General features: G+C 43.4%; 1 protein-coding gene across 3 annotated transcripts in view; it reads left to right on the forward strand.

The window, feature by feature from the left end:
- The window catches only part of SLIT1 (slit guidance ligand 1), a 606757-nt gene that overhangs the window by 503268 nt on the left and 78202 nt on the right, over positions 1 to 25287 (forward strand). For all 3 annotated transcript variants that reach the window (XM_033941251.1, XM_033941252.1, XM_033941253.1), the window contains 3 exons: positions 2739 to 2902; positions 9670 to 9794; positions 15077 to 15168. In XM_033941251.1, coding sequence (XP_033797142.1) covers positions 2739 to 2902; positions 9670 to 9794; positions 15077 to 15168 — 381 coding nt within the window. The remainder of the gene's footprint in view (positions 1 to 2738; positions 2903 to 9669; positions 9795 to 15076; positions 15169 to 25287) is intronic.

Genomic DNA, 25287 nt, shown 5'->3' on the forward strand with positions numbered 1-25287 from the left:
GTGCCTTGGGACTGCCCATCTTGCTCAACTACCCACTAGCATTTTCATCCATCTACCAACCCATTCCCCAACTAATTAACTCACACCTACCTAATTACCCCACTCATGTGATTTTGGTCTCTTTTTTTTCACAGATGATATCCAGCTGCTCTATTATGTTATGTTAATTCAAAGCTTTTGGACCTTTTGGCGCTTAAAGACTGCTCAACTGAAGGGTTTCCACACACCATTTAGGGCTAGATTCACTAACCCCCAATTCTGTCTGCATGCAGGCAGATGAATTCACAAAAGGCCTGCATGCAAATGGTGACAATCGTTGGCATGCCTCCCACCCACTGCACGGATCACTAAAGAGCGATCCTGGATCATGCACAGAACCTGACACTAGTGACAGGAGAAGCAGCAAAATATCAGGCCTATGAAAAAAAAGCCTCCCAACCGGCCCGGCCTGCCCGGCCCGACCCGACACCCTCGTACTTAAAAGTTGGGAGCAGGATGGGTGCTCAGTTCCTCCTGCTCCATAAGCCTTCCTCCTGTGACCGTCACAGCCCACCCTCTGTACAGCATGGCCCACTCCTGGCACAGCCCAACACCGTCCATACCTAAAAGTTGGGAGCAGGAGGGGTGCTCAGTCCCTCCTGCTCCGTAGGCCTCCCCCCCCGACCGGCCCAGCCTGGACCACCCCCGACCTGGCATCCTCGGACCGCCACCCCCATACCTCCAAGTTTGGACCAGGAGGGGTCCAGCGACACATCTGCCTGAGCCTTAAGTCCCACCCCAGTGCATCATGTGATGCACAGGGAGGAGCATAAGGTTCTGATTGGCTCAGATGCCTTGGGTTCCTCCCCCCTTGGGCAGGGCCTGAGGCGCCTGAGCCAATCAGGGACTTCCTTAGTAAATCAGGTAGGAGGGAAATCGGGTCGCAAAGGGCTTGCAAACCAATCGGTACACAATCGTTTGCTTAATGAATCTAGCCCACAGTCTGTAACCCAGACAAATACCAAATGGTGCTGATTACTGATAGTTCTGCTAATGAGTTTTGCGGAGGGCAGTCTTAATCCCACCCTCACTCATTTGCAGTGCTGGTTTGGGGAAGCCTGAACAGCTGAGTAGCAGGGGAAACCCCAAAGCAGCCTCCTGCCACTCAGCTGTTCAATGCTTTTTTCTTTTAATGGCACAGATGTTAGACACACAATATCTGCCCAATTAAAACAAAAAGTTGAGCTTTCCCCCCCCCCCCCCGATAACCCCCAGAACATAAATAGAGACAGGAGAGATGTTCATTGCTGCTACAACCCCCCCTACACTGAGCTGAACCAGCCCTACCCCCCCAGCCATGAACCCCCCCTCCCCATACTTTACAAAAATATTGGCAGGAGGGATGCCCACACACCCCTGAACCACCCCGTATCTCTATGTAAAGCAGACAGCAGGAGGGACGCCCAGTCCCTCCTACTCGCAGGCCTTTCCCCTTCCCAGTGTATCATGGGATACACTGGGAACATCTGAACCAATCTGAGCCTTAGGTCCCCTTCCCGGTGCATCATGGGATACATTAGGAGGAGCCTAAGACCCTGATTGGCTCAGACACTCAAGGAGGGGCCTTATGCATCTGAGACAATCAGGCCATAGGCCCCTTCCAGGCGAGGGGCTTTGGGCAAATGAGTCAATCAAGGCCTTAGGCTCCTCCTAGTGTGTCCTGTGATGCACCAGGAAGGGAGCCTAAGGACCAGATTGGCTCAGACGCATAAGGCCCCTCTCCTGGGCCATAGGCGTCTCAGCCAATCAGGGCCTTAGGCCCCTCCCTGTGTATCCGAGGATGCATCGGGAAGGGGAAGGCCTTCCATTGTGGAATGGTGGGCCTGAGAGCAGGAGGGACTGGGCATCTCTCCTGCTGTCTGCTTTATGTAGAGGTACGGGATGGTTTGGGGGTGTGGGGGATGGTTCATGGGGGCTGGGGGGCAATCTGGTAGCAAGAGGAAGTGGGCATCCCTCCTGCTGATTTTTTGTAAAGTGCATGGAGTGAGTGGGGGAGGGGTGTCCTGGCAGGGGGTTCTGACAGAAGGGGGGGTTGGTTCAGCGAGGGAGTGGGCATCCCTCCTGCTGATTTTTATTAAAATACAGGGAGGGAGGTCCTGGCGGGGGGGGGGAGTCAGGTCGGTTCAGCGAAGTGGGGGGTCGCGGCTGCAGGAGGGAGTTGAGTTCTATAGTAGTGTAGATAAAGCTGCTTTATCTGTGTTGAGCCGCTGCAGGATCTTGTATTCTTCTATCTGGGCTGAGCCGGCTGCTGGGTTAAAGAGAGGAGGGGGAGAACCATAGAGGGGAATGGGAGAGCCCCCACATGCAGCAAATTTGTTGCATGTCCTTTGATACCACCGGTTCATGGGACCCCTGAGGAAGACATGTTGATCGAAACACGGACCATGTTGGGTCCCATATTCTGTACCAAGTGGTCTATTTGTACGCAACAAATTGTTTGTTGGTTTTAATAAACTTTGCCTGCATCTTGTACATTCGATTGCGTTGTTTGTGCAGTAGCCTGAAAGTTCTTTGATCATGTGTTAGAAGCTGGTTGTGTATCGGTTTCAATACAGGTCCAAAATCAAGCCATAGAAATAACCACACGGTAAACTGAAACCACAAGTCTGCGTTTGCTTACATTTGAAAAAAACTGAAGGTGGGCCTCTTTCTTGCCTGATTTTCTTTTTTTCTTTCTTTTATCCTCTACAATTTCTCAGGGCGATTGGCGCCAACCCTCTGTACTGTGACTGTAACTTGCGCTGGCTTTCAGGATGGGTCAAAACAGGGTACAAGGAACCTGGCATTGCCCGCTGTGCTGGGCCCAGTGACATGGACGGAAAGCTGCTTCTTACCACACCTGCCAAGAAGTTTGAATGCCAAGGTGAAGCATTCTTCTTTCTTATCTTTTTCACCATTATTTTATATCCCCCGGTGGAGGGCGGCTAACGATAAGATTTAATTGATCTCCACAGGCGGCGCAAATTTTGTTTTCTTGCTGGCCAAGGCTACAGAATTTTTTTTTTCATTTTTAGGCTTATGTGGCATTTTAATTGCCATTATAGAATACTAATGTAAGTCAACAGCTATGCACCTAACTTTGGGCCTCTTTTACAAAGCTGCAGTAAATGCACCGAAGCTCATTCAGTTCCTAGGGGGCTTTGGGGCATTTACCACGGCAGTATCTCTACCAGGGCTTTGTAAAAGGAGCCCTTTAATTGCAAGTGTTTACTCCAACTAAATGGCTGATGTAAATGTTTGTGCTTAATTGCTGCCAGGTACATAACTGTTAGCATACTAAAACATGCGTGTTCTAGTTCTTGGCATGCCCCTGACCCACCCATGCCCTCCCAGTCCATGCTCATCTTGCATCCTCTTTGGATTTTATGCAATTCCTAGAATCCCAATTAAGCGCAGTTACATGCATAACTGATAATTAGTGCCAAATAACATCAATTATAGTCAATAATTCATTGCAAATGCCAATTAGCAGATAATTATCATATTAAGTTACACACATAACTAACTGTACGTTAACGACACCGTTAAGTATGTGGCAGCAAATCAGTACTTAATCAGGTAAATAGTGTTTGAATCTGTCAAAATGTATGCCACAAAGTTACCTCAGAACTTTAGGGTTCTGTACAATACAGATTTATTTCAGTTGTGCCCCTTATTTTCTTCCTGCTTCCTTTTGTGCTTCCAAATCATTCAGAACTAGCCCTTCCCATCTCGCCCCCCCAGACCCTGTCCAATCAGCTTTCTCTTCCTCCTCTTCTGCCTTTTGGGATAATTTCTGGCCAGCAGGAAGAGTCAGAGAAACAACACCTCTTATGCTGCTGCCTTACTCACCCCCTCCTCTGTCTGTTGCCAGTTCCCTGTAATGTTGGAACTGGGCCATGCTCCAGAGTAGAGAATGACACAGGGACCGTTTACCACGGTAAACCGTGGTCACCGCAGTAAAACCTCAGTAACGGGGACATTTGCAATTGGTTTACCGCAGGAATGGGGACAAGACCTTTCACCGCCCCCATGGAAGCAGTGAAAAGTCTTGCTCCTGTGGTAAAAAAATTGTGGCCGTGTCTCCTCCCCAGCTCCTCTTGGGCCTATTTTACCTTCAGGAGCCAGCCATGCCATGATGAAGACAGAAGGAACCCAAAACCAAAGCCTGAGACCAATATGATTTGAAGAATAAAATTACCAGACAACAAAAGGTAGAAAAAAAAATTTATTTTATATTTTGTGATTAGAATATTTCAAATTTGAAATATGTATCCTGCTAGAGCTGGTATTAGACCAGGCTGTGCTTCTTTAGCTTCCAGCTGGCTTAGGGCTCTCTCTCTGACCAGGGGGCAGTTGCCCTAGTTGCTCTCCCCAAACACTATTCCTGCCATGTGTGACTGAAGTATTCTGTTAGCTTTATTTTTCTATGTAGCATTCTATAGTAATTTGGTTTGTTCAGTTTTCACAATAGTGGAGGGGATATATAGCGGACTAAAACTTCTTTAAAGGAAAATTAAGTGGGTAACTCTTTCCCAACCTATAGTTTTAACCCCTTGTTCATTTTTGTTTTTGAATTGTATTTAAACATATGTCTTAATTTTTAACAGATGTGTGATTTTTGTTTTTTGTTGTGTTGTTTTTTTCTCTTATCCTGATTTTATCACTATTTGTAAATCACATTGGATTATGATATTGTGATCAAATCAAACTTTTAAATAACCTTGAAACTTGAGGGGAGACAGGGGTTTTAAACATAGAAACATAGAATATGACGGCAGAAAAGGGCTGCAGCCCATCAAGTCTGCCCACGCTAATGACCCACCCCTAGACTTCACCCGGCTAGAGATCCCACATACATATCCCATTTCTTTTTAAAATCGAGCACGCTGCTGGCGTTAATCACCTGCAATGGAAGTTCATTCCAATGATCGACTACCCTTTCGGTGAAAAAATACTTCCTGGCGTCGCCATGAAATTGCCCGCCTTTGATTTTCAGCGGATGACCTCTTGTGGTTGAAGGTCCTGTATTATTTGTGTTTATAAAATGACAATTGTACAGAATAGTCTCTTTTTATACTTTAATAAAATAAGTTCAGTATAAAATCATAACTACTCGAGGCTTGTGCGGGTGGGATCTGACAGTTTGCAGGACAGGGACTGAGCTCGCGGGGACAGGACGGGGACGAGCTCACGGAGATGTGGCGGGAACGGTGATAAATGTTTTCCCCGTGTCATTCTCTACTCCAGAGTCTCTAAGGATCACTGACCCCAAACATTCCAACTTCAAAATTAAATGCCAGTCAGCAGCGGTAGCAGGTAAGATGTATCCCTTGCCAGTTCTTCTGCAGGTACTGTGCAGGGATCAGAGAGAAGAGATTTCACTGCAGGCAGTGGTGAATGTGAGTCACCATCCAGTTCACACTAAATCAGCTATGCTAGTATGCTAGAGGGCAGCTTCCACACTTCCCTGCATTCAGGCTGTGATCTTATGCTGCACCTAGGCTTGCCAAATCCTATAGCAGAGAGGTGAGCCCAGGCTCCTCAAGTTGTAAGTTGCTTGGTCGTCGTCTTCTTCTTCCTGCAGCAGATTTTCACCATGCCTCTTCCTCTCCCCTCTCCCAAATTATGGCACTCAAGGGCAGTGTTTGTCAACTTGCCAGTCAGGTTTTCAGATTATCCACAATGAATATGCATGCACTGCCTCCATTATCTGCAAATTTCTTTCATGTATATTCATTGTGGGTATCCTGAAAACTTGACTGGCAAAGGGGTACTCTGGGACCAAGTTGACAAACACTGCTCTAGGGCAATCACTTAATCCAGTGGTCCCCAACCCTGTCCTGGAGGACCACCAGGGCAATCAGGTTTTCAGGATAGCCCTAATGAATATGAATGGAGCAGATTTGCATGCCTGTCACTTCCATTATATGCAAATTCATTAGAGCTAGCCTGAAAACCCGATTGGCCTGGTGGTCCTCCAGGACAGGGTTGGGGGACCACTGACAATCCACCTAGAGCAGTGGTCTCAAACTCGCGGCCCGGGGGCCACATGCGGCCCACCAGGTACTGTTTTGAGGCCCTCGGTATATTTATCATATTTATAAAATATGCAGACCTTCTGATAAATGGTTCGACGCCGAACTTCTCCAATCTAAAAAGCTCTGCAGACAACTAGAAAGAGCCTGGAAAAAAAACAAGAGTTTAGAACACACTAAAACTGCATGGAGATACCAAATTAATCAATACAAAACCAAACTCAAGGAAAAACGAAAAGCCTACTACTCCAATATGATAGGCAAAAAAACCCCAGACACAAAAAAGCTATTTAATCTAGTAACGAACCTCACAGATACCAAACCTTACCTCTCCACCCAAGGTATCCACCCACCAACAGCCATCCACCTAGCAGACCATTTCAAAAACAAGATCACCAATATCAGATCTACATTCATCAACACACACACCCATCTAGAAAAGATAACAACAAACCCATCAACTAGCGAAGCCATCGTAGCAGACAGAAGCTGGTCCGATTTCCCAATTCTAGTCTGGTCGGATATGAACCGACTCTACAATAAATACAGCCATGCTTTCAGTGACCTAAATAATTGCCCCACCTACATATTATCAAACGCCTCCACCACATTCAAAACCAACTTCATGCTATGGATTCAAACCACATTGACAGAAGGCCAATTCCCACAGGACCTAGGAGAGATCTTAATCACTCCAATCATAAAGGATCACAAAGGCCCAATAGATAGCCCCTCCAACTACAGACCTATCGCTTCAATACAATTGTACGTTAAAATAATAGAAGGCCTAGTGGCACAATACCTCACCGAATATCTGGAAAAACATAACCTACTCCACCCCTCACAATCAGGATTCCGAACTAACCATAGTACAGAAACACTACTTATCACATTACTAGATACAGCCCGACAACACATCAGTAAAGGAAAAAAAATGATATTAATACAATTAGACCTCTCCGCAGCATTTGACCTAGTTGACCACACCTTATTACTACAAATTCTCGACGCCATAGGAATCTCAGGCAAGGTCTACAAATGGTTTCAGGGGTTCCTCAAATCTAGAACCTACAGGGTAAAATACAATGATATCAAATCAGAACCATGGACAAATCCCTGCGGAGTTCCACAAGGATCACCTCTCTCACCTACGCTCTTCAACCTCTTTATCTCCTCCCTAGGAGCCACTTTAGATACCCTAGATGTCACATCTTTCAGCTATGCTGATGACATCACCATAATCCTCCCATTCGACCCATCAGAGACCACCACCACAACAAAGCTAGAAACAACCTTAGACACAGTAGAAAAATGGATGATGGATCACAAACTAAAACTAAATTCTGAAAAAACAAAATTCCTTTTGCTCGAAAAAGCCCAAACTCCTACCATCACTGAACTGAAAATCAAAAATACCAAATACCCAATACAACCCGAATTAAAACTCCTAGGAGTTACGATAGACAGATGTTGCACAATGCAGCCCCAGATCAACAAAACAACCCAGAAAGCTTTTTTAACCATGAGAAATCTCCGCAAAATCAGAAAATTCTTTGACCAAGCACAATTTAGACTAATCGTCCAATCCCTAGTCTTAGGTCTGCTGGATTATTGCAACTCCCTATATCTTCCTTGTCCAGCCACTATGATAAAACAACTCCAGACCATACAAAACACCGCCCTCAGATTGATCTACTCACTCAAAAAATATGATCACATAACAACTGCCTTCTTAGACTCTCACTGGCTACCCATACAAGCACGAATCCAATTCAAATTCTACTGCCTGATATTCAAAGCATTACACGGCTCTTCCCCCTCCTATCTAAATAACCGCTTAAACCAAATCTCCACCTCAAGACACAGAAGAACCTCGAACCCTTTCGCCTTCCCCCCACTCAAAGGCACACAACGCAAGAAAATGTTTGACAACCTTCTGGCAACACAAGCAGCAAAAATCAACCATTCCATCTCCAATCTTATGACAATATCAGACAACCTCAAAACATTCAGAAAAGAAATCAAAACCCTGCTTTTCAAAAAATTCATCCAAATATCTTAACCCCTCCTCTTTTACCTCCAGAAGATTCACCTACCTTCAGATAACCTTCCCCCAAATTACCCACCTTAACACCTTCCAATTAAACAAATACCATAAATAGATTGTAACCTACCCTCTCTAACTGCATTCCATATGTATTTTTCATACAGTTCTTCACTGTCAGTTTAATTTCCATCCTATAAGTTCACATAGAATTTTTCTTTTTTCAACCATCTTTATTTTCTCTTCTTTATTAATTTTCAGGTACTTTAGTTAGATTGTGAGCCTTCGGGACAGTAAGGGAATTTTTTAAGTACCTTCTTACTTCTCATTTATAATCTTAATGTATATTTTCTTCAAACCGCTTAGAACCTAAAGGATATAGCGGTATATAAGAAATAAATTACATTACATTACATTATCATAATCACAAAAGTAAAATAAAACAGTTTTCTTGATCATATGTCTCTTTGGCTATAAATGACAATATTATTATTAAGACTTAGCCAAAAGGAAAGATTTATAAACTATACAGAGTTTTACCTCATGCAAAATTGTCATTTCTTTAATAAGACATTAACTATTTTTTTCTGCGGCCCTTCAAGTACCTACAAATCCAAAATGTGGCCCTGCAAAGGGTTTGAGTTTGAGACCTCTGACCTAGGGTGTAGTACAACTCTGCCAGGGTCAACATACGTAGGGGGTCTCAAAGTCCCTCCTTGAGGGCCGCAATCCAGTCAGGTTTTCAGGATTTCCCCAATGAATATGCATGAGATCTATGTGCATGCACTGCTTTCAATGCATATTCATTGGGGAAATCCTGAAAACCCGACTGGATTGCAGCCCTCAAGGAGGGACTTTGAGATCCCTGTCATACCACAACTTTCTCTGGAAAATGGTACTCATGCACCGAGTCTAGTCCTTATAGGTTGATCGTTAGCAATGGCTGGGACCCTTGTTCAGAGGATGGGGATATTAGCCAACTTGAGGAGCATAAACTGAGCTTGGGAATCAATTCCAGGTCTTCCATGATACTGCTAGTGAGTAGTAAGGAAAGTGCCTGTAAAATCCACTTTTAAATGTGTGGCCATTATGCCCCTGACATTCAGCGCTATTTAACCAGTCAGAAACAGCCACTCTTACCATTTTAAAGAAACAGTTTACATTTTGTTTGTTTCAGAAATTTAATCTTAGTAGTTAATAATGGGATAATGTCTTGTTACTTATGTATATCTTAGTTTAAATAATCTATTTCTTTGTATGTAATCCACTATGAACTATTTGTTGACAATAGTGGGGTATAAATGATTTAATTGTATCTTTTTGCCATATTCACAGTTTTGCACAGTAGATGCCAAAATGCTAGAATACATATGAGGAACCTGCAGTACAAACAGATTTCACCTACTTTGTCTTAATGGGAAGAAAGCCTAACTGCCTGCAATCTTTCTATTCTAGAAACAGAAAAAAAAAAATGCACATTTGAAATGCTAGACTACTAAAATCAGTATCAGCAGATTTGCATAATAATGGAACTTATTAATGACGCCTAGAAATAATTGCACTTCCTAGGTCCTCCAAGCTTGAGTGTTCAGGCAAAGTGTAATCCCTGCTTGTCGAGCCCATGTCGGAATCAAGCCATCTGTCGAAATGACCCAGTCGAGTTTTATAAATGTATCTGCCCAGAAAGCTACAAGGTAAGGAGTCTGGCAAGTGCATACACCCAGTGGTAGCTGCCCACCGCGAAAGCAGTGCTGCTGCATCGCAGAGGAAACGGGAACTATGTAAAGGTGTTCCAAACAGAAAGTCCAGGGCACATGCCACAGTGTTAGGGGAATACAGTATACACAGGTTTACTATAGCCGGTGATCTAGGCAAGTTCATACTTGTTACTACTACTTCTACGTATCATTTCTTTAATGCTGCTAGAAGTATATAGCGCTGTACATTAAGGCATACAAGATACAGTCCCCGCTCCATAGAGCTTACAATCTAATTAACAGATGAACAAGATGAGTAGAGGGGGCTAGGGAGTTTCTTAGACGTGAGTACATAGCAAGCGAGTGAAAACCAACCTTGAAGAAGTGGGCCCTTAGCCTGGATTTGAAAACTGTATAGATTTCTGCATCTCAATGGCCACAAATTTGGAATTGGAGGATGAGATGTATAGCATCAGCATCTATGACACAGACTTGGTTTTTCTTGTTGCATAGATCTTTTTGGACCCCTGTTAGGCTACAAAGGTTAGATAGTTCTAAGTCTAATAGATGCTGGCACTGTCATCTTGATATAAGGACTTTGGATCATTTGCTATATTATTGTCCCCTGATACTCAAATTCTGGAAATCCATTTGGGGTCAAATTATTACGATATTGGAAGTTCCACTTTCGTTATCATATGATGTAATATTGTTTGGAACGATACTATTACCTAAGAAACCAATTAATGCAAACCAGAATAAATTGTTCCTCATCATGACAGGAGTAGCCGTGCAGCTGATAATGAAAAATTGGAAAAGCTGGGATAACTTAAATTATAGTTTCTGGAGAGAATCATTATGCCAGATTTATAAGTTTGAAAACATTAATTCTTTGCAGAGGGGATACCATAGCAAATTCAAGGAAATTTGGGGCCCGTTAACAAATTATTGCAAGTTATGAATGTTACTTATTAATATTATTAACATTATTTCCCTTTGATTCATGAAAGATTGTTATATACATCCTGGAGGGGTGGGGGGAGGGTTAGGTTGGGCAGGGGTTAAACAGCTTTATATTATTTGTTGGAATAGAGTGCAGTATGTTATATCACTTGATTGTTCATATGTTTGCACTCTGTATTTGATGTCAAAAACGAATAAAGAATAATAAAATAAAATAAAACTGCAAGGCATGGAGCTTGATGTACTGACTCAGGCAGTTTGTTACAGGCCTATGGTCCAGCAAGAGAGAAGGGATATAGTCTAGAGTTGGCAGTAGAGGCGAAGGGTAAAGTTAAGAGAGACTTGCCTGGTGAACAGAGTTCCCGGGGAGGCATGTAGGGAGAGATAAGAGAGATATTGAGGAGCTGCAGAGTAAATGCACTTGCAGATTAGTAAGAGGAGTTTGAACGGTATGAGGATATGGATGGGGAGCCAATGAAGTGACTTGAGGAGAGGGGTGATGTGGGCATAGCGACTCTGGCAGAATATGTCATGCAGCAGAATTTTGAACGGATTGAAGGGGAGAGATATGGTTAAGTGGAAGGCCACTGCGAAGCAAGTGATGTACAGTAGTCAAGGTGAGAGGTGTTAAGAGTATGGATAAGGGTTCTGGTGGTGTGCTCGGAAAGGACAGGTCAGATTTTGGTGATGTTATAGAGAAAGAAATGACCGAATTTAGCAGTCTGTTGGATAAGTGCAGAGAAGGATAGAGAGGAGTCAAATAAGACCCTGAGGTTGCGAGCTGACTAAACAGGGAGGTTGATAGCATTATCCACTGAGACAGAGAGTATAGGGAGAGGAGAGGTGGGTTTGGGTGGGAGGGATAAATAGATCAGTCTTGGCCATGTTCAGTTATAATGGCGGTAGGACATCCAGGCAGTGATGTCAGACAGGCAGGCTGGAATTCGGGTCTGAATATCTGGAGAGATTTCCAATGTAGAAAGGTAAAATCTGGGAGTCATCATCATAGAGGTGATATTGAAAGCCATGGGAGGAGATCGGAGCACTAAGGGAATAAGTATAGATGGTGAAAAGACGAGGTCACAAGATAGAGCCCTGGGTAACCCTGACTGATAGCACAATGGCCGTGGAGGAGGATCCACCACCGCATACACTAAAGGTGTGATATGAGAGACGGAAGAGAACCAGGAAAGTACAGAGCCCTGGAATCCAATGAGGATAGTATATCAAGAAGAAGGTTGTGGTCTACAGTGTCAAAAGCAGCAGATAGATCGAGAGGGATGAAGATAGAATAGGGGCCTTTGGATTTGGCTAGGAACAGGTCATTGGAGACTTTGGTAAGGGCAGTTTCTGTAGAGTGCAGGGGCAAAAGCCTGACTGGAGTGGGTCAAGAGTAATCAAAACAACACAGGTGAACGGCACGTTCAAGCAGTTTGGATAAAAAGGGGAAGTGGAAGATGGGTCAGTAGTTGGAGGGGTAGGTAGGGTTCAATGAAGGTTTTTTAAGGAGTGGTGTTAGTCTTACACTTCTATAACTGGTGTGAAACTACAGTGGTTGGTGTCCATTCACAGTTTTGTTTGGCATTTTAGCATGCTTACACACAGTCGGTAAGCTCCAAACCTTTATTTCAGGGGAGGGCATGACACATGCATGCCAGTGTTATCCAGTTAGAATGTTCTGATTGGTGTGTGTTAACTGGATAATGCGGTATTAACGTGGGAGCACTTAGGCCCGGATTCTGTATAGGACATCAATCCCGGGCGTCCTATACAGAATCGGGCCTATACCCACCCAAAGTTAACCCAATTCTGTTACCTACGTCCATGTTGCAGACGCCATGTTGCAAGTGTCTAAGGCCCCTCCTATAGCGGGAGGGGCCTTAGGCACCTGGACCAATCAGGTCCTAGGATCTTGTGGGTTGGGCAGGGTAGGGGCGGGCCCGCCTCATTTGGACAGAGGCGGGCTTGCTGGCCGGACGTGCGAAGAGCCGTCCAGTCCAACTTGCTGGTAAGGTCAAGGGGTGGTTCCGGGGTGGTGGTGTTCACTGGGGGGGGGTCTGGCAGGAGGGGTTGGGCACCCTCCTACCGGCGATCTTAAGGGGGACCATTGGGGAGGTCGGCAGGAAGGGTTGGGCATCCTCCTGCCGGTGATCTTAGGGGGGAGCCGTTGGGGGGGGGGGTCGAAAGGAGGGGTTGGGTACCCTCCTGCCGCAATCGTTGGGAGGGTCGACAGGAGGGGTTGGGCACCCTCCTGCCGCGATCGCTGGGGGGAGGGGAGACTTTTGCGGCCTTAGCCACAGCCGCTATACTAATCACGGCAGGGAGATCCTTGCCGCAATTAGGTACAGCGTCCACGTCTACTTATCATGTAGGCCAGCATTTTGTTAGCCTACATTGTAAGCGTCTCCCGTTCTGCTAGGGAGACGCGTAGGGCCGCCTAGGTTCGCTTAAGACTACCGCCTAGCCTTAGGTGGGCTTGCGGGCTTCTCTAGGCTCCCTGGAGGCGCCTTCAATATAGGTGGCCTGCCTTGGCTGATTAGACAGCTTTAGGATGCCTACAGCTGCCTACAATCAGGAGCACTTTGCAGAATCAGGGCCTTAGTGCTTCCTAAATAAGAGGCTGGTGAGTGCTCTCACACTAGTTTTTTGCAATGTCTTTGCATTAATGAAAAATTAGTTTGATATCAACCAACCCCCCCCCCAAAAAACAAAAACAACTCCTTAAATACTTGTGCTTTAACTATGGCCTTAATTTGCAGGAAAGTCCTACATTAAAATGCTGTAAGCCCATATTTTAGCACATTTTAGTAAAAGGCCTCCTATGAGTCTTTGTAAAATCAACTTGAAATAGGCACCTACTTGCCCTTTATATTATCTTTCACATGTTCAAGTGAAAAAAGTCTCTGCAGAAAAAGAAAAGGCAGATCTCTGCAGGTACTTATTCCCTAGGCAATAATCAAAGATACATTGTGCATTTGATTTTGCTTTAACTACTGGTACAAACCTGATGTGCAAAAAAAGTACCTGCTGGGCAGACTGGATGGACCTTTCAGGTCTTTATCTGCTATCAATGACTGTTACTAGGTTTGCAGCCGTGCAGACATGTTGGTCATTGCGCCTCTAGATTTAGGAGGCTGGAAATCCACTTCAGCCAATCTGTGTGCAGAATTCCTTATTTTACCTTTATAAGTCCTATTATTCGTTCATATATTTAAGGGGGAATTCTAAACACTAAGGGTTAGATTCACTAAAGCAAACCAATCGTGTACCGATCGGTTTGCGACCCCGACCCGATTCACTAACCTGGCCGATCCTATCCGCACCCAATCCGATCCGTGCCTGCAAATGAGGGAAATGGCATGCAAATCTAGGAAGGCAGCAATTCGCTAACGTTTTTTGGGCACACCGACTGGGCTGGCCGATCCAAAACCAAGCGACTGCTGAGGACCAGTCGCTCACGTCCTTTCTTGCTATCTCCCGTCCTGAAATACCAGCCCTGCAGCCCTGAAAAAACCCTGCTCTCTGCTGCCCTGCCTGTCTCGTGTGTTCAAGCAGCAAGCCCGCCTCTCCGTCCGCTAAAACTAGTTGGTTTGCCTACTAACTTGAGGGGTACTCAGGGCACAGGGGTAAAGGGGCCAGGGCTCACATTTAAAGGGCCTTTTTATGTTGTAAACCTTTGCGTCTGTGCGGAAAAGTGCCGCCCCGACTCCCCTGCTCTCTGCCGCCCTAACCCGCAGGTTAAAACCACGGCCCGCACTGCAGGGAGGGCAGCAGAGAGCAGGAGAGTCGGGGTGGGTTTCGTGTTCTGTTCCGTAGTCTAACTGCTCCACAGATAAGCTGGACAGTTCCCCCCCCCCCCCTCGGCTTTTTTAAAAGATGTTGCAGCGAGTGCTGTCGGGATATGAGATCGGGCCCGGCTCAGCCCTCGATCATGTCCGCCTTCGCCTGCCATTACTTCGCCACCCCTCCGCCACCATTTTTTTTTTTTTTTACCTCGCTTGTGCAGGAGAGCGGCGCATGCACGCATCGCATGTACAGCTATCAATAATGGTCTGCACGTGCGTCACGATCGGTCTTCAGTGATCTGTGGGATCGTTTGTGGGCATGTGTCCGATTAAGTCATTTGCATGGGGAGCCTTTAGCAAATTGGTCGCCCGTCAGGACTCGGCCACGGATCGGAACCAGATTGGACAGGTAAGGGGGCTTTAGTGAATCTAGCCCTAAGACACCCAGTATAGGCATCTTAGTGGTTAGCGCCCACTAAATCACTTAGTGCCCACTGATGAATTCCCCCCTCATTCTTCTATTTCTCTTAGGGCAGAGACTGTGAAATTCCCGTCAATGCCTGCGCCAGTAATCCCTGTGAAAACGGTGGAATGTGCCATGCTGAGCCAGAGTCTGGATTCATGTGAGTGGCCGAGGCTGCATTTCTGTTTCTCTTTCACAGACTATGAACATTTTCCTATGCTACTACGACACTATATACTAGGGAGATTCAAATTACCCAGTGGTGATAAACTAACAGCTCTATCACTGATCACCTTAAATAGATAATAATAAATATAATATATAATAAAATTACACTAGCAAACTGGCTTCCAAAAGTGCTATTAAGTGAACGCTCAGACCCACAACCTGAACTCTAGTGATTTTTCACGGAGCCAGTTGCCAATGAGACCATCATAGCATGTTCACTGTCTCTGCCACCTGCTTCCCATTACACCTACAAACTCTACATAGATAAGAAGGTTGTTACTTATCTGGATTGCATGGTGGCAAAAATTCAGCTCTGCAACTGCTCCGGGTACATTCTTAAATTCTAAACTGCTGTCATACTCTCTCTCAGAGTTTAGAATTTAAGAATGTACCCGGAGCAGTTGCAGAGCTGAATTTTTGCCACCATGCAATCCAGATAAGTAACAACCTTCTTATCTATGTAGAGTTTGTAGGTGTAATGGGAAGCAGGTGGCAGAGACAGTGAACATGCTATGATGGTCTCATTGGCAACTGGCTCCGTGAAAAATCACTAGAATTCAGCGTTCATTTAATAGCACTTTTGGAAGCCAGTTTGATACTGTGATTTCATTATATATAAGACAGACAAAGGGGGCCAGGGAGAGAGACAGACAGAAAGAAAGACAGCGGGAGGGAGACAGACAGAAAGAAAGACAGCGGGAGGGAGACAGACAGAAAGAAAGACAGCGGGAGAGAGAGAGACAGAAAGAAAGACAGTGGGAGAGAGAGAGACAGAAAGAAAGACAGCGGGAGGGAGACAGACAGAAAGAAAGACAGCGGGAGAGAGAGGGAGACAGACAGAAAGAAAGACAGCGGGAGAGAGAGACAGAAAGAAAGACAGCGGGAGGGAGAGAGACAGAAAGAAAGACAGCGGGAGAGAGAGACAGAAAGAAAGACAGCGGGAGGGAGAGAGACAGAAAGAAAGACAGCGGGAGGGAGAGAGACAGAAAGAAAGAAAGACAGACAGACATATATTCTTGCACCCGTTAATGTAACAGCCTTAAAGACTAGTTATATATATTATATTCATTATTATCTATTTAAGGTGATCAGTGATAGACCTATGCTACTACTACCATTTATTATTACTATAGTGCTAACAGATGCGTGCAGCACTGCACATCAGACATGCAAGAGACTATAAACTCTTGAACAGGGACCATCTAATTATGACAGACACATTGGACACAACAAAGGGTGAATCACTAGATGCTGCTCATGAAGGGAAGTATAAAAGGATGAAGAAGTAAAGAGGGTGGGGGCTACAGAGGGAATGAGAGAGAGATGTGGAGGGGCATTTTCAATAGGACGGCTAAGTCTGAGCCTGGACGTTTTGAGAAAGACGACCAGAAATCCAGTCCTGTAGAGAAAATGTCCATTCTCAAAAGAGCAAGAAGTCTTATCTTTTGGTTTTTGTTTTTTTTTTTTAAATGACCTATGTAGATGTTTTGATCCTTAGTATGTCTATCTTTTTTGGTCATTCTTGAATATACAGTACTGTACGTCCACATGAAAAACACACCAAGATGAAAATGTTATAATGCCCTTGTATCGCTCTGTGGTACAGCTGCACCTTGAATACTGTGTGCAATTCTGGTTGCCATCTCTCAAAAAAAAAAAAGATTTAACGGAAGTAGAAAAAGTACAGAGGGTGATGAAAATGATAAAAGGGATGGGACGGCTTCCTTATGAGGAAAGGCTAACGTGGCTAGGGCTCTACAGCTCAGAGAAAAGACGGCTCAGTGGTGATTATGATAGAGGTCTATAAAATACTGAGTGGAATGGAAAGGGTAGATGTGAATCCCATGTTCACGCTTTCCAAAAATATTAGGACTAGGGGGCATGCAATGAAGCTACTAAGTAGTAGATTTAAAACAAACCGGAGAAAATGTTTCTTCACACAACGTGTAATTAAACTCTGGAATTCTTGGGACTTGGGTTGGCCACTGTTGGAAACAGGATACTGGGCTTGATGGTCCTTCGGTCTGTTCCAGTTTGGCAATTCTTATGTTCTTAACCATGCCTTCTTTCTGGCAGGCAACTGGGACTAGGTGAAAGTGGACCAGGTCAGTGTTTTTCAACCTTTTTACTCCTATGGACCGGCAGAAATAAAATAATTATTCTGTGGACCGGCATCGGTCCGTGGACCGGCGGTTGAAGAACACGGGGCTAAGTCGTGGGCCGGACCCCGCCCATCTCTTCCCAATCTCCACCCCAGACCCCGCCCCCATAATAGTACTAATTGCACCTTGCACGTCCCGTGCCTCATCTGGAAGCCTTCCCTCTGATGTCAGAGAGAAGGCTTCCGGTTCAGGCGCAGGACGCCCGTGGCTTTGTGCACTGAATCAGTTAGGAAGAGAGAGCTGGCTTGAAGATAACGCCACATTGATCGCACCGTGGACCGGCGGTTGAAGAACACTGTTTTGGGCCTGATGCACGTGCTGGCCTTGTGGACCGGCAGGAAATTTTTGTGGACCGGCACTGGTCCATGGACCGGTGGTTGAAGAACACTGGACTAGGTAACTTGGACTAGGCGAAAGTGATAGTCGCCTACCGAGTTAGGCTAACTTTAAGCATCTTTTATAGAATCAGGGCCCTAATGCATGCCCTGTTACTGAATTGTCCCCAATGTGTCCAGTGTATGCACAGTTATTTTCCATTTATCCTCTTGGAGACTGCTGATCCAGGAAAACAGGTAGACGTGCATCGTACTGAAGCTAAACTAAAACATTTTGGAAACCAGCAAACCTGGGATTTGTTTCTAAACCCATGCCAGGCATTGTATTTTGCTTACCTGATATTCTTGCAGGATAAGTGCTTTGTAGATCTTTTTTTTTTTTCTCTAGAAATGCCTCCAGCCCCTACAAATAAAATTGGGAGAGAGTCAGCAGTGTATTTTATTTAACCTCAGAAACTGTTGCACATCACAAAGAGAAAAACACGGTTACCAAGCCTGGACTGGTATACACCTATGTTGCTATTCTTTGCCCAAAGGGAAAGCCTTTCATACACCAAGCTTATTGTGTTGAGTTCTTCAATTTAAATGTAAAGTCACATTTAAATTAAAAGTCAAGGTCTCTTCCCCTGATGAATGTGTAACTTGTTAGAATGCCTCAGAAATCAGGCAGCTGGAGATGGAAGGATTTTATTTTCATTGTTCCCTCTGGAGGGAACTGTGACAATAGCATGATTCTGCCCTTTGCCCAGGAACTTGTGAATACAGTTGCAAGTGTCTCTGAAATTTCCTTCCTTCAGTTTCCTTATACAATGCTCACAAGAGACAGCACTGCTCTGCTTTCCTGAATTTCATCAGCCTAGACGAGGAAGTTGCTTCAGTGACAGTAGCTGTATAATTTGCAGTCAGACTGTAACTAGAGGTCTCCTCGGGACTCCCACGGGAACCCCCCTCTGGCCCACGGGACTCCCACGGGGATGGAAGGCTTTGGAAGCAGGGTTCGTCCATATAATATAATGGACATGTCAGCCTTAGTAAAAGAGGGGGTTTATAAGTTAATTACCTGAACAGAAAACAAAAAAAGGGTTCCACCAAAGAGATTCCACAAGGAAAACAGCAGCGCAAACACAAAGAAACTGTGGAATTGATGATCCTGTCAGAAGTAATTGCTGCTTTTTATGGGGACGGGCGGGCATGGAGGTAATTCCTTGCGGGGATGGGTGGGGACGGAGAGGATCCTGATGGGGATGGGTGGGGATGGAGAGGATCCTGACGGGGACTGGTGGGGACGGAGAGGATCCTGGCGGGGACGGGTGGGAACAGAGAAGAATAGCCATAGTGGATCAGACTAATCTATTCTAGCACCCGTTAATATAACGGGCTAAAATACTAGTTATTAATATGTTGAGACTTATATATCGTCTTTTTGTAGTTACACAACCACATTCAAAGCGGTTTACATACAGTTACTAAGTTACCAATAGGGGCATTTTCAGAACTCTAAAATGTCCCAAAAAATGGCATAAATTGGCACGGACATTTTTCTTGACAAAATATCCAAGTGCCAATTTTCAAAACTGTCTGTCTGGACGTCTTGTAGGGTGTCCTAGCCGCTGTGCATCTAAGACTAAAGGAGACATTTTGGAAGCATATTCTGGGCTGGCTTTGGGCAGGCTTAGACTTGGACAACTTGCAGTATCAAACGTTTCCTAGATGGAACTTAAACATTTGGGCTAGACCTTTTTTTTTTTTTTTAAATGAATAAGGGCCAAAATGATACCCAAACTAATTAGATCGCCATTGGAGGGATAAAGTTATGATCCCTCCCAATCTCCCAGTGGTCACTGACCCCCCACACCCACCCCCACCCCTCAAGAAATCTGAATGAAACAGTACATACCTGTCTCTAGAACAGCTGCATCTGGTATGGGAAAGGTTAGAAAAGCATCACATAGGTGTCTTAAGTAGCCTGGTGAGTAGGTTAATGAGCCATAGAGAGGAGGACCCAGGCCCATAAGCCCCTCTAACCAACACATCTAAGGTAGAAAGTGTGAGCCCACTAAAACCCTACTATAATGCTATATAGGTGCCACCTACAGCCATAAGGGCTACTGGGATGGTAGACAGGTAGATATAGTAGGTTTTCAGGGGGGGGAGATTTAGAGAGCTCATCCTATATTATAAGGGGGGTTATGGTGAGATGTACTTCTGGAACCATTTATGTGAATTTCACAGCAGTGCTTTCTAAGGTGTCCACCGTTCTATTGGTATGTCTATGTGGCCATTCCATTACAATGTTGGCCCCTCCCACATCCAAACGGTCTGTAGAACGTTTTGAACTTGGACGGTTTTGTGGTTGAAAATGGTGAATAAAGTTGGACATCCTGGCAGCCAAGATGGCTAGGTAGGCAATTTTCAAAAATAAATAAATAAAATTTGGATGTCTTGCGATGGCCTGTTTTGAAAATGGACGTTTCTCTGCCTCCGACTGTGAACATCTTGCAGGAAACATCCAAAGTCAAACTTAGACATCCTATCGAAAATGGCCCTTCATGTGTCATGGTTAATTTTTAAGGTGAGTTGTTATGGGTTCTTTTAGTCTCTTTGTTCCTTATTTTTGCCCCAGCACTAGAGGACAAGTAAAAAATAAAAATCTGAATTCTCTAAACCTTTTTTTGTGTTACTTTACATAAGTGAAAAAAAAGCAAACATTTTTGACCTGAAAAAGAACATCATAATGATGATAAAACTATTTCAAAATCAAATTCCTATTATACTTCAATGAAGGGGAAGGAATTTGATATACTGCCTTAAGGGAAAAGGAAGCCACTAAAGTGGAATGGGAGTCCTCTCGTCCTTCTACTGTATACTATCAAAGTCAAGAAAATCTATTGAACTCAAACTGTCTGCAGACAAAGGTTAACCTTCCTCACCAGTTTCATTGTTTTTCAATAGATGCTTCTTCATTTGTTTAAAAAAAAAAAAGCTCAAACAATAGGGGCATATTCGCTGTAGAAACCTTCAATGCTTCCATTTTTTTAAGTTCAATCATTTTTATTGAATTTTGTAAACAGTACAAAACACAAAACAGAGAACTACAAAAATGCATTGCAGCTAAACATATATTGAGTTATAAGTGCGTGCAAGTAAACAATATCAATGATAAATAGAGACCTGATATACCATCATCTAAATGATCCAAGTGTTCATAATACATTCTGACAGCTATATAACATATTAGGACGATTTACAATAAGTTAAAACAGGGCCCCACACTCTGTTATAGGTGTGACTAGAGTTAGTCTTATCAGCAGCTAACGACTCATATTTAGAAAAGAGACACACAGTATTCCACCAAGAATTACTATGCAACATTGAAAAGTCTTTCCAATTGGATAAAATAGTTTTGAATGCTATAAGAATTAAACATTTAAGCAATCTAGCTTCATATTTATCCATTTGACAGTTCTTTAATGCACTGGCACCATAAATGACTATAAAAAGTGATATATCCTCATGAAGATGTAAGATCTGACTAATGATGGACCACACCACCGCCCAGAACGGCATCAATTGAGTACACAAATAAATCATGTGATCTAGTGTACCTACATCAGACATACAGGACCAGCATTTATTGGAAACAGTTGAATCAATCTTAGACAGTTTGAGAGGTGACCAATATGCTCTATGATATAAGAATAGTACAGTATGCCAAATGGCAGTTGACTTTAGTGCTTTAAATGATGTAAGCCAAACTTCATTCCAATTATATTGTTCAGCTGGGACTGAAATATCATGGGCCCATATGTCATATAACACTGTAGGCGGTGTATAGATATTTTTATGCAACAATTTATACCAAGTCGATGCTTGTCCTTTGGTATTGTTAATGATTGCAGACCATTGTATTAAAGTAGGAAGATCAGTTGTTAGCTTAGTCTTCCTAAGATAAGATGATAAGCAGTGTTTTAATTGAAGCCATTTATAATGATGGACTTGCTCCAGGTCAAAATTCTCAACTAGTGTTGCAAAATCTACACATTGGAGATCCATTAATAGCTGATCAATGGACCATATGCCCTTCCTTCGCCATGACTTCCACTCCATATAGCGACCCTGAATCTGTAAACATGGATTACGCCATATAGGAGAACTAGTAGTACTATTCCAAGTTATAGGAGCAATCTTGTCTAATTCACGTAAAGCTGTTATAGTAGAGGAGAGTATTATATTGGAGCTCGTTGTACTCTCTTTTTGAGCAAAGGGAAGGAATTTGAATTGTTCTTCTGGTAATAATGCACATTCTAATCTTAACCAAGCAGGTTGCAGTGATTTAGTGGCGTCGTTGATCCATTTAGAACCTTGCCTACATAAGAAAGCTAAGTGATATTCATATAAACTAGGGAAGTTAACCCCCCCATTTTCTTTGGTACATTTCAATTTCTTTAAAGCGATACGTGACGTTTTTGCATTCCATAAAAATTTGGTCAGTGCAGTTTCAAATTTCTTATATGCTGCAATAGGAAACAAAAACGGTATCATAGACAGTATATATGTAATTTTCGGTGTCAAAACCATTTTGATGGAGTCTAGATGTCCCCACCATGACAGTTTCAAGGGTGACCATCTAGAGGTGGTATTATTAATGATGTCCATTATATAGGATATATTAAAGTCCTGAGTTTCATTTATTGAGGTTCCAAAATAAACTCCCAAATACTTTAGTTTAGTAGGAGCATATTTCAGGCCCATAGTTCTTATTTCTTCACCACACGGTAATCCAGTAAGCGGCCTGATTTTAAGGCCAAATGGGATTGGCACATGGGATCTCTTCACAGGGCAAAGGTAGGGGAGGGACATTAAGGTGGGAAGACTAGATGGGCCGTGGGCCCTTATCTGCCGTCTATTTCTATGTTTCTATGTTTCATAACTTCAGATTTAGTTAAATTGAGTTTATAACCAGAGACCAATGAGTATGCAGCTATAGTACTCAGAACAGCTGGGATAGAATCTAAATGAGTGTATATTTGAACATCATCTGCATACGCAGTCAGTTTGAAATGTATGCCCGCTAATTGAAAACCATTTATAGAGGCATTAGCTCGTATAGCAATTAGCAAAGGTTCTAAAGCTAAATTGAACAATAATGGTGACAGTGGACAACCTTGTCTTGTGCCTCTTGATGGTCGAAAAGGTGCTGATAACACATTGTTGATGCGAAGTCTGGTAGATGGGTATGAATACAAAACTTTTATCATTTGGATAAAGGATTCCCTAAAACCAAACCAGGACAATACCTGAAATAAAAATGTCCATTCCACCCTATCAAATGCCTTTTCTGCGTCTAAGGCTATTGTAACATATGGTGAAGATGAACCGGAGGTAAGTGATATGATATGTGAGAATAAGCGGGAGTTGTCACTGGCTAGCCGCCCTTTCATAAACCCATTTTGATCATAGTGAATTAACTTTGGCAATACTAGTTGAATTCTAGAAGCTAGAAGTTTTGCATACAACTTGGCATCAATATTTATCAGCGACAAGGGTCTATAATTGGAAACATATATAGGATCTTTATCAGGTTTCGGTAATACAATAATTAAAGCCTCTGTGAATGTGCCCATAGCCAGACCTCGTTCTATAAGATGGTTCAAGTATACTAACAGAAATGGTAACAACGTGTCTTGAAAGGCCATATAGAATTCCACTGATAGTCCATCTGGACCTGGTGCTTTACGTTTGGCCATGGAGTTTAGGGTCTCCTTTAGGTGCGAGAGGTCCAGTGGCGAAGATAGAATTTCATTATCACTCTCATCCAGCTTAAGTCCAGTGAGACTTTTTAGATACTCCTCTATTTCCACTAGTGTTGGTTCTTCAGATTTATAAAGATCATTGTAGAAGGAATGGAATTGTTGACAAATTTCCTTGTCTGACATTACAAGCTCACCGTTAGACGTTTTAATGGCTGGTATGGATGTTTTTTCCATCTTCAGTTTCAAATATTGTGCTAATTGGTGACCAGCCTTATTGGATGTAGCGTAGTAATGTGAAGCTTGAAGAAGAACCTCAGAAGCAGCTGTAGTACTCAGAATAAGATTGTATTCATAACGCTTTTTATTCCGATCCATTTGAAGAGTCATGTTGGTAGGGTCAGCTATACATGCAGATTCTAAAGATGAAATACAGGATTCCAACTCTCTTAGTTTTCTACGGCGGTCAGCTTGTGACCTGGCAGCATATGAGATGATTATTCCTCTAATATAGGATTTAAATACATCCCACGTGGTCTGCCAAGAAGTCTCTTCTGCTTTGTTATTGGTGAAATACTCAGTTATATGCATGTTTACATGCTCTTTGAAAGAAGAATCTTGCAGTAATGAGGAATTAAATCTCCAAATACTAGTAGGTTTTGGCATGGCAATATCTTTCAATACAAGTGTAATGGCTGAATGGTCTGAAACGGTTATAGGTTGTATGTCTGTTGTATCCACCTTATGCAGTAAAGAATAACTCAGGAGGAAAAAATCAATTCTTGAATAAGAGGCATGAGGAGGTGAGAAGAAAGTATAGGATTCATCATTTTGGTGATGTAGCCTCCAGGAGTCTACTAGTTTCAACTGGTATAAGAGATCTTGCAAACAATACCAGGCTTTAGATTTCCTATATGCGGTCTTAGACTTCTTATCTTTCTCTGGGTTCAAAATCAGATTGAAATCGCCTCCTATAACTATTGGTTGAGAGGCGACAGTGCTGATATCGTTAGCCAGAGCTTCAAAATAGGCCGGGCAGTCCAGATTAGGAGCATAGACATTGTAGGCGTGTAGAACAGATTTTCCAATTTCTAGAGTGACACGGATCCATCTACCTTCCATATCATGGGAAGATGAGATTATTTTGATATCATGTCGTTTTCGTATCAAAGTAATAACCCCATTCTTTCTACCAAGTGCTGGAGAGAAAAGTGGGGCATATGCCCATTTCGGATATATCTTTAGAGCCTCAGTGTCATTAAGGTGTGTTTCTTGGTAGAATATGAGATCAGGTTTGTGCTGTTCAGTGTAGCGTAGCAGTTTTTGTCTTTTCACCGGGTTGTGGAATCCTTTCACATTTAAGGAAAAACATGTTAATGACATTGACATACATCAATAAAGATATAGCTTGAGCCACCATACACTATTACAGATGGTAAAGGATCAGTAATCCAATTGTGGAGAAGATACCACCTGGAATAAAACAGTAAAATAAGTACTGCACGACCAGAAACATCAGTAATTGCAATAACACTATAAACTGCAACTAACAGTGGAAAAAACACTATGGGTCAGAAAGCTGACAAGAGAGATAAGCCTGAACAGCAGGCTCCGCCAGCTCAGGCAACAGGTAATACATTGACTTCACTATCATAGAGATAAAAGAGTGAATTAGTAGTGAAACAATGGACAGTAAATACTGTAAACTGAGCAGGACAAGTATATTAGAATATGCATGAAAAGCAGCACAAGCAATGCATTACTATTAAGTTTTGTCAATAGCAGTGGGTTTTACTTGCTCGAT

Source organism: Geotrypetes seraphini, chromosome 4 (genome assembly GCF_902459505.1).
Source record: "Geotrypetes seraphini chromosome 4, aGeoSer1.1, whole genome shotgun sequence".
NCBI classification, from domain to species: Eukaryota; Metazoa; Chordata; class Amphibia; order Gymnophiona; family Dermophiidae; genus Geotrypetes; species Geotrypetes seraphini.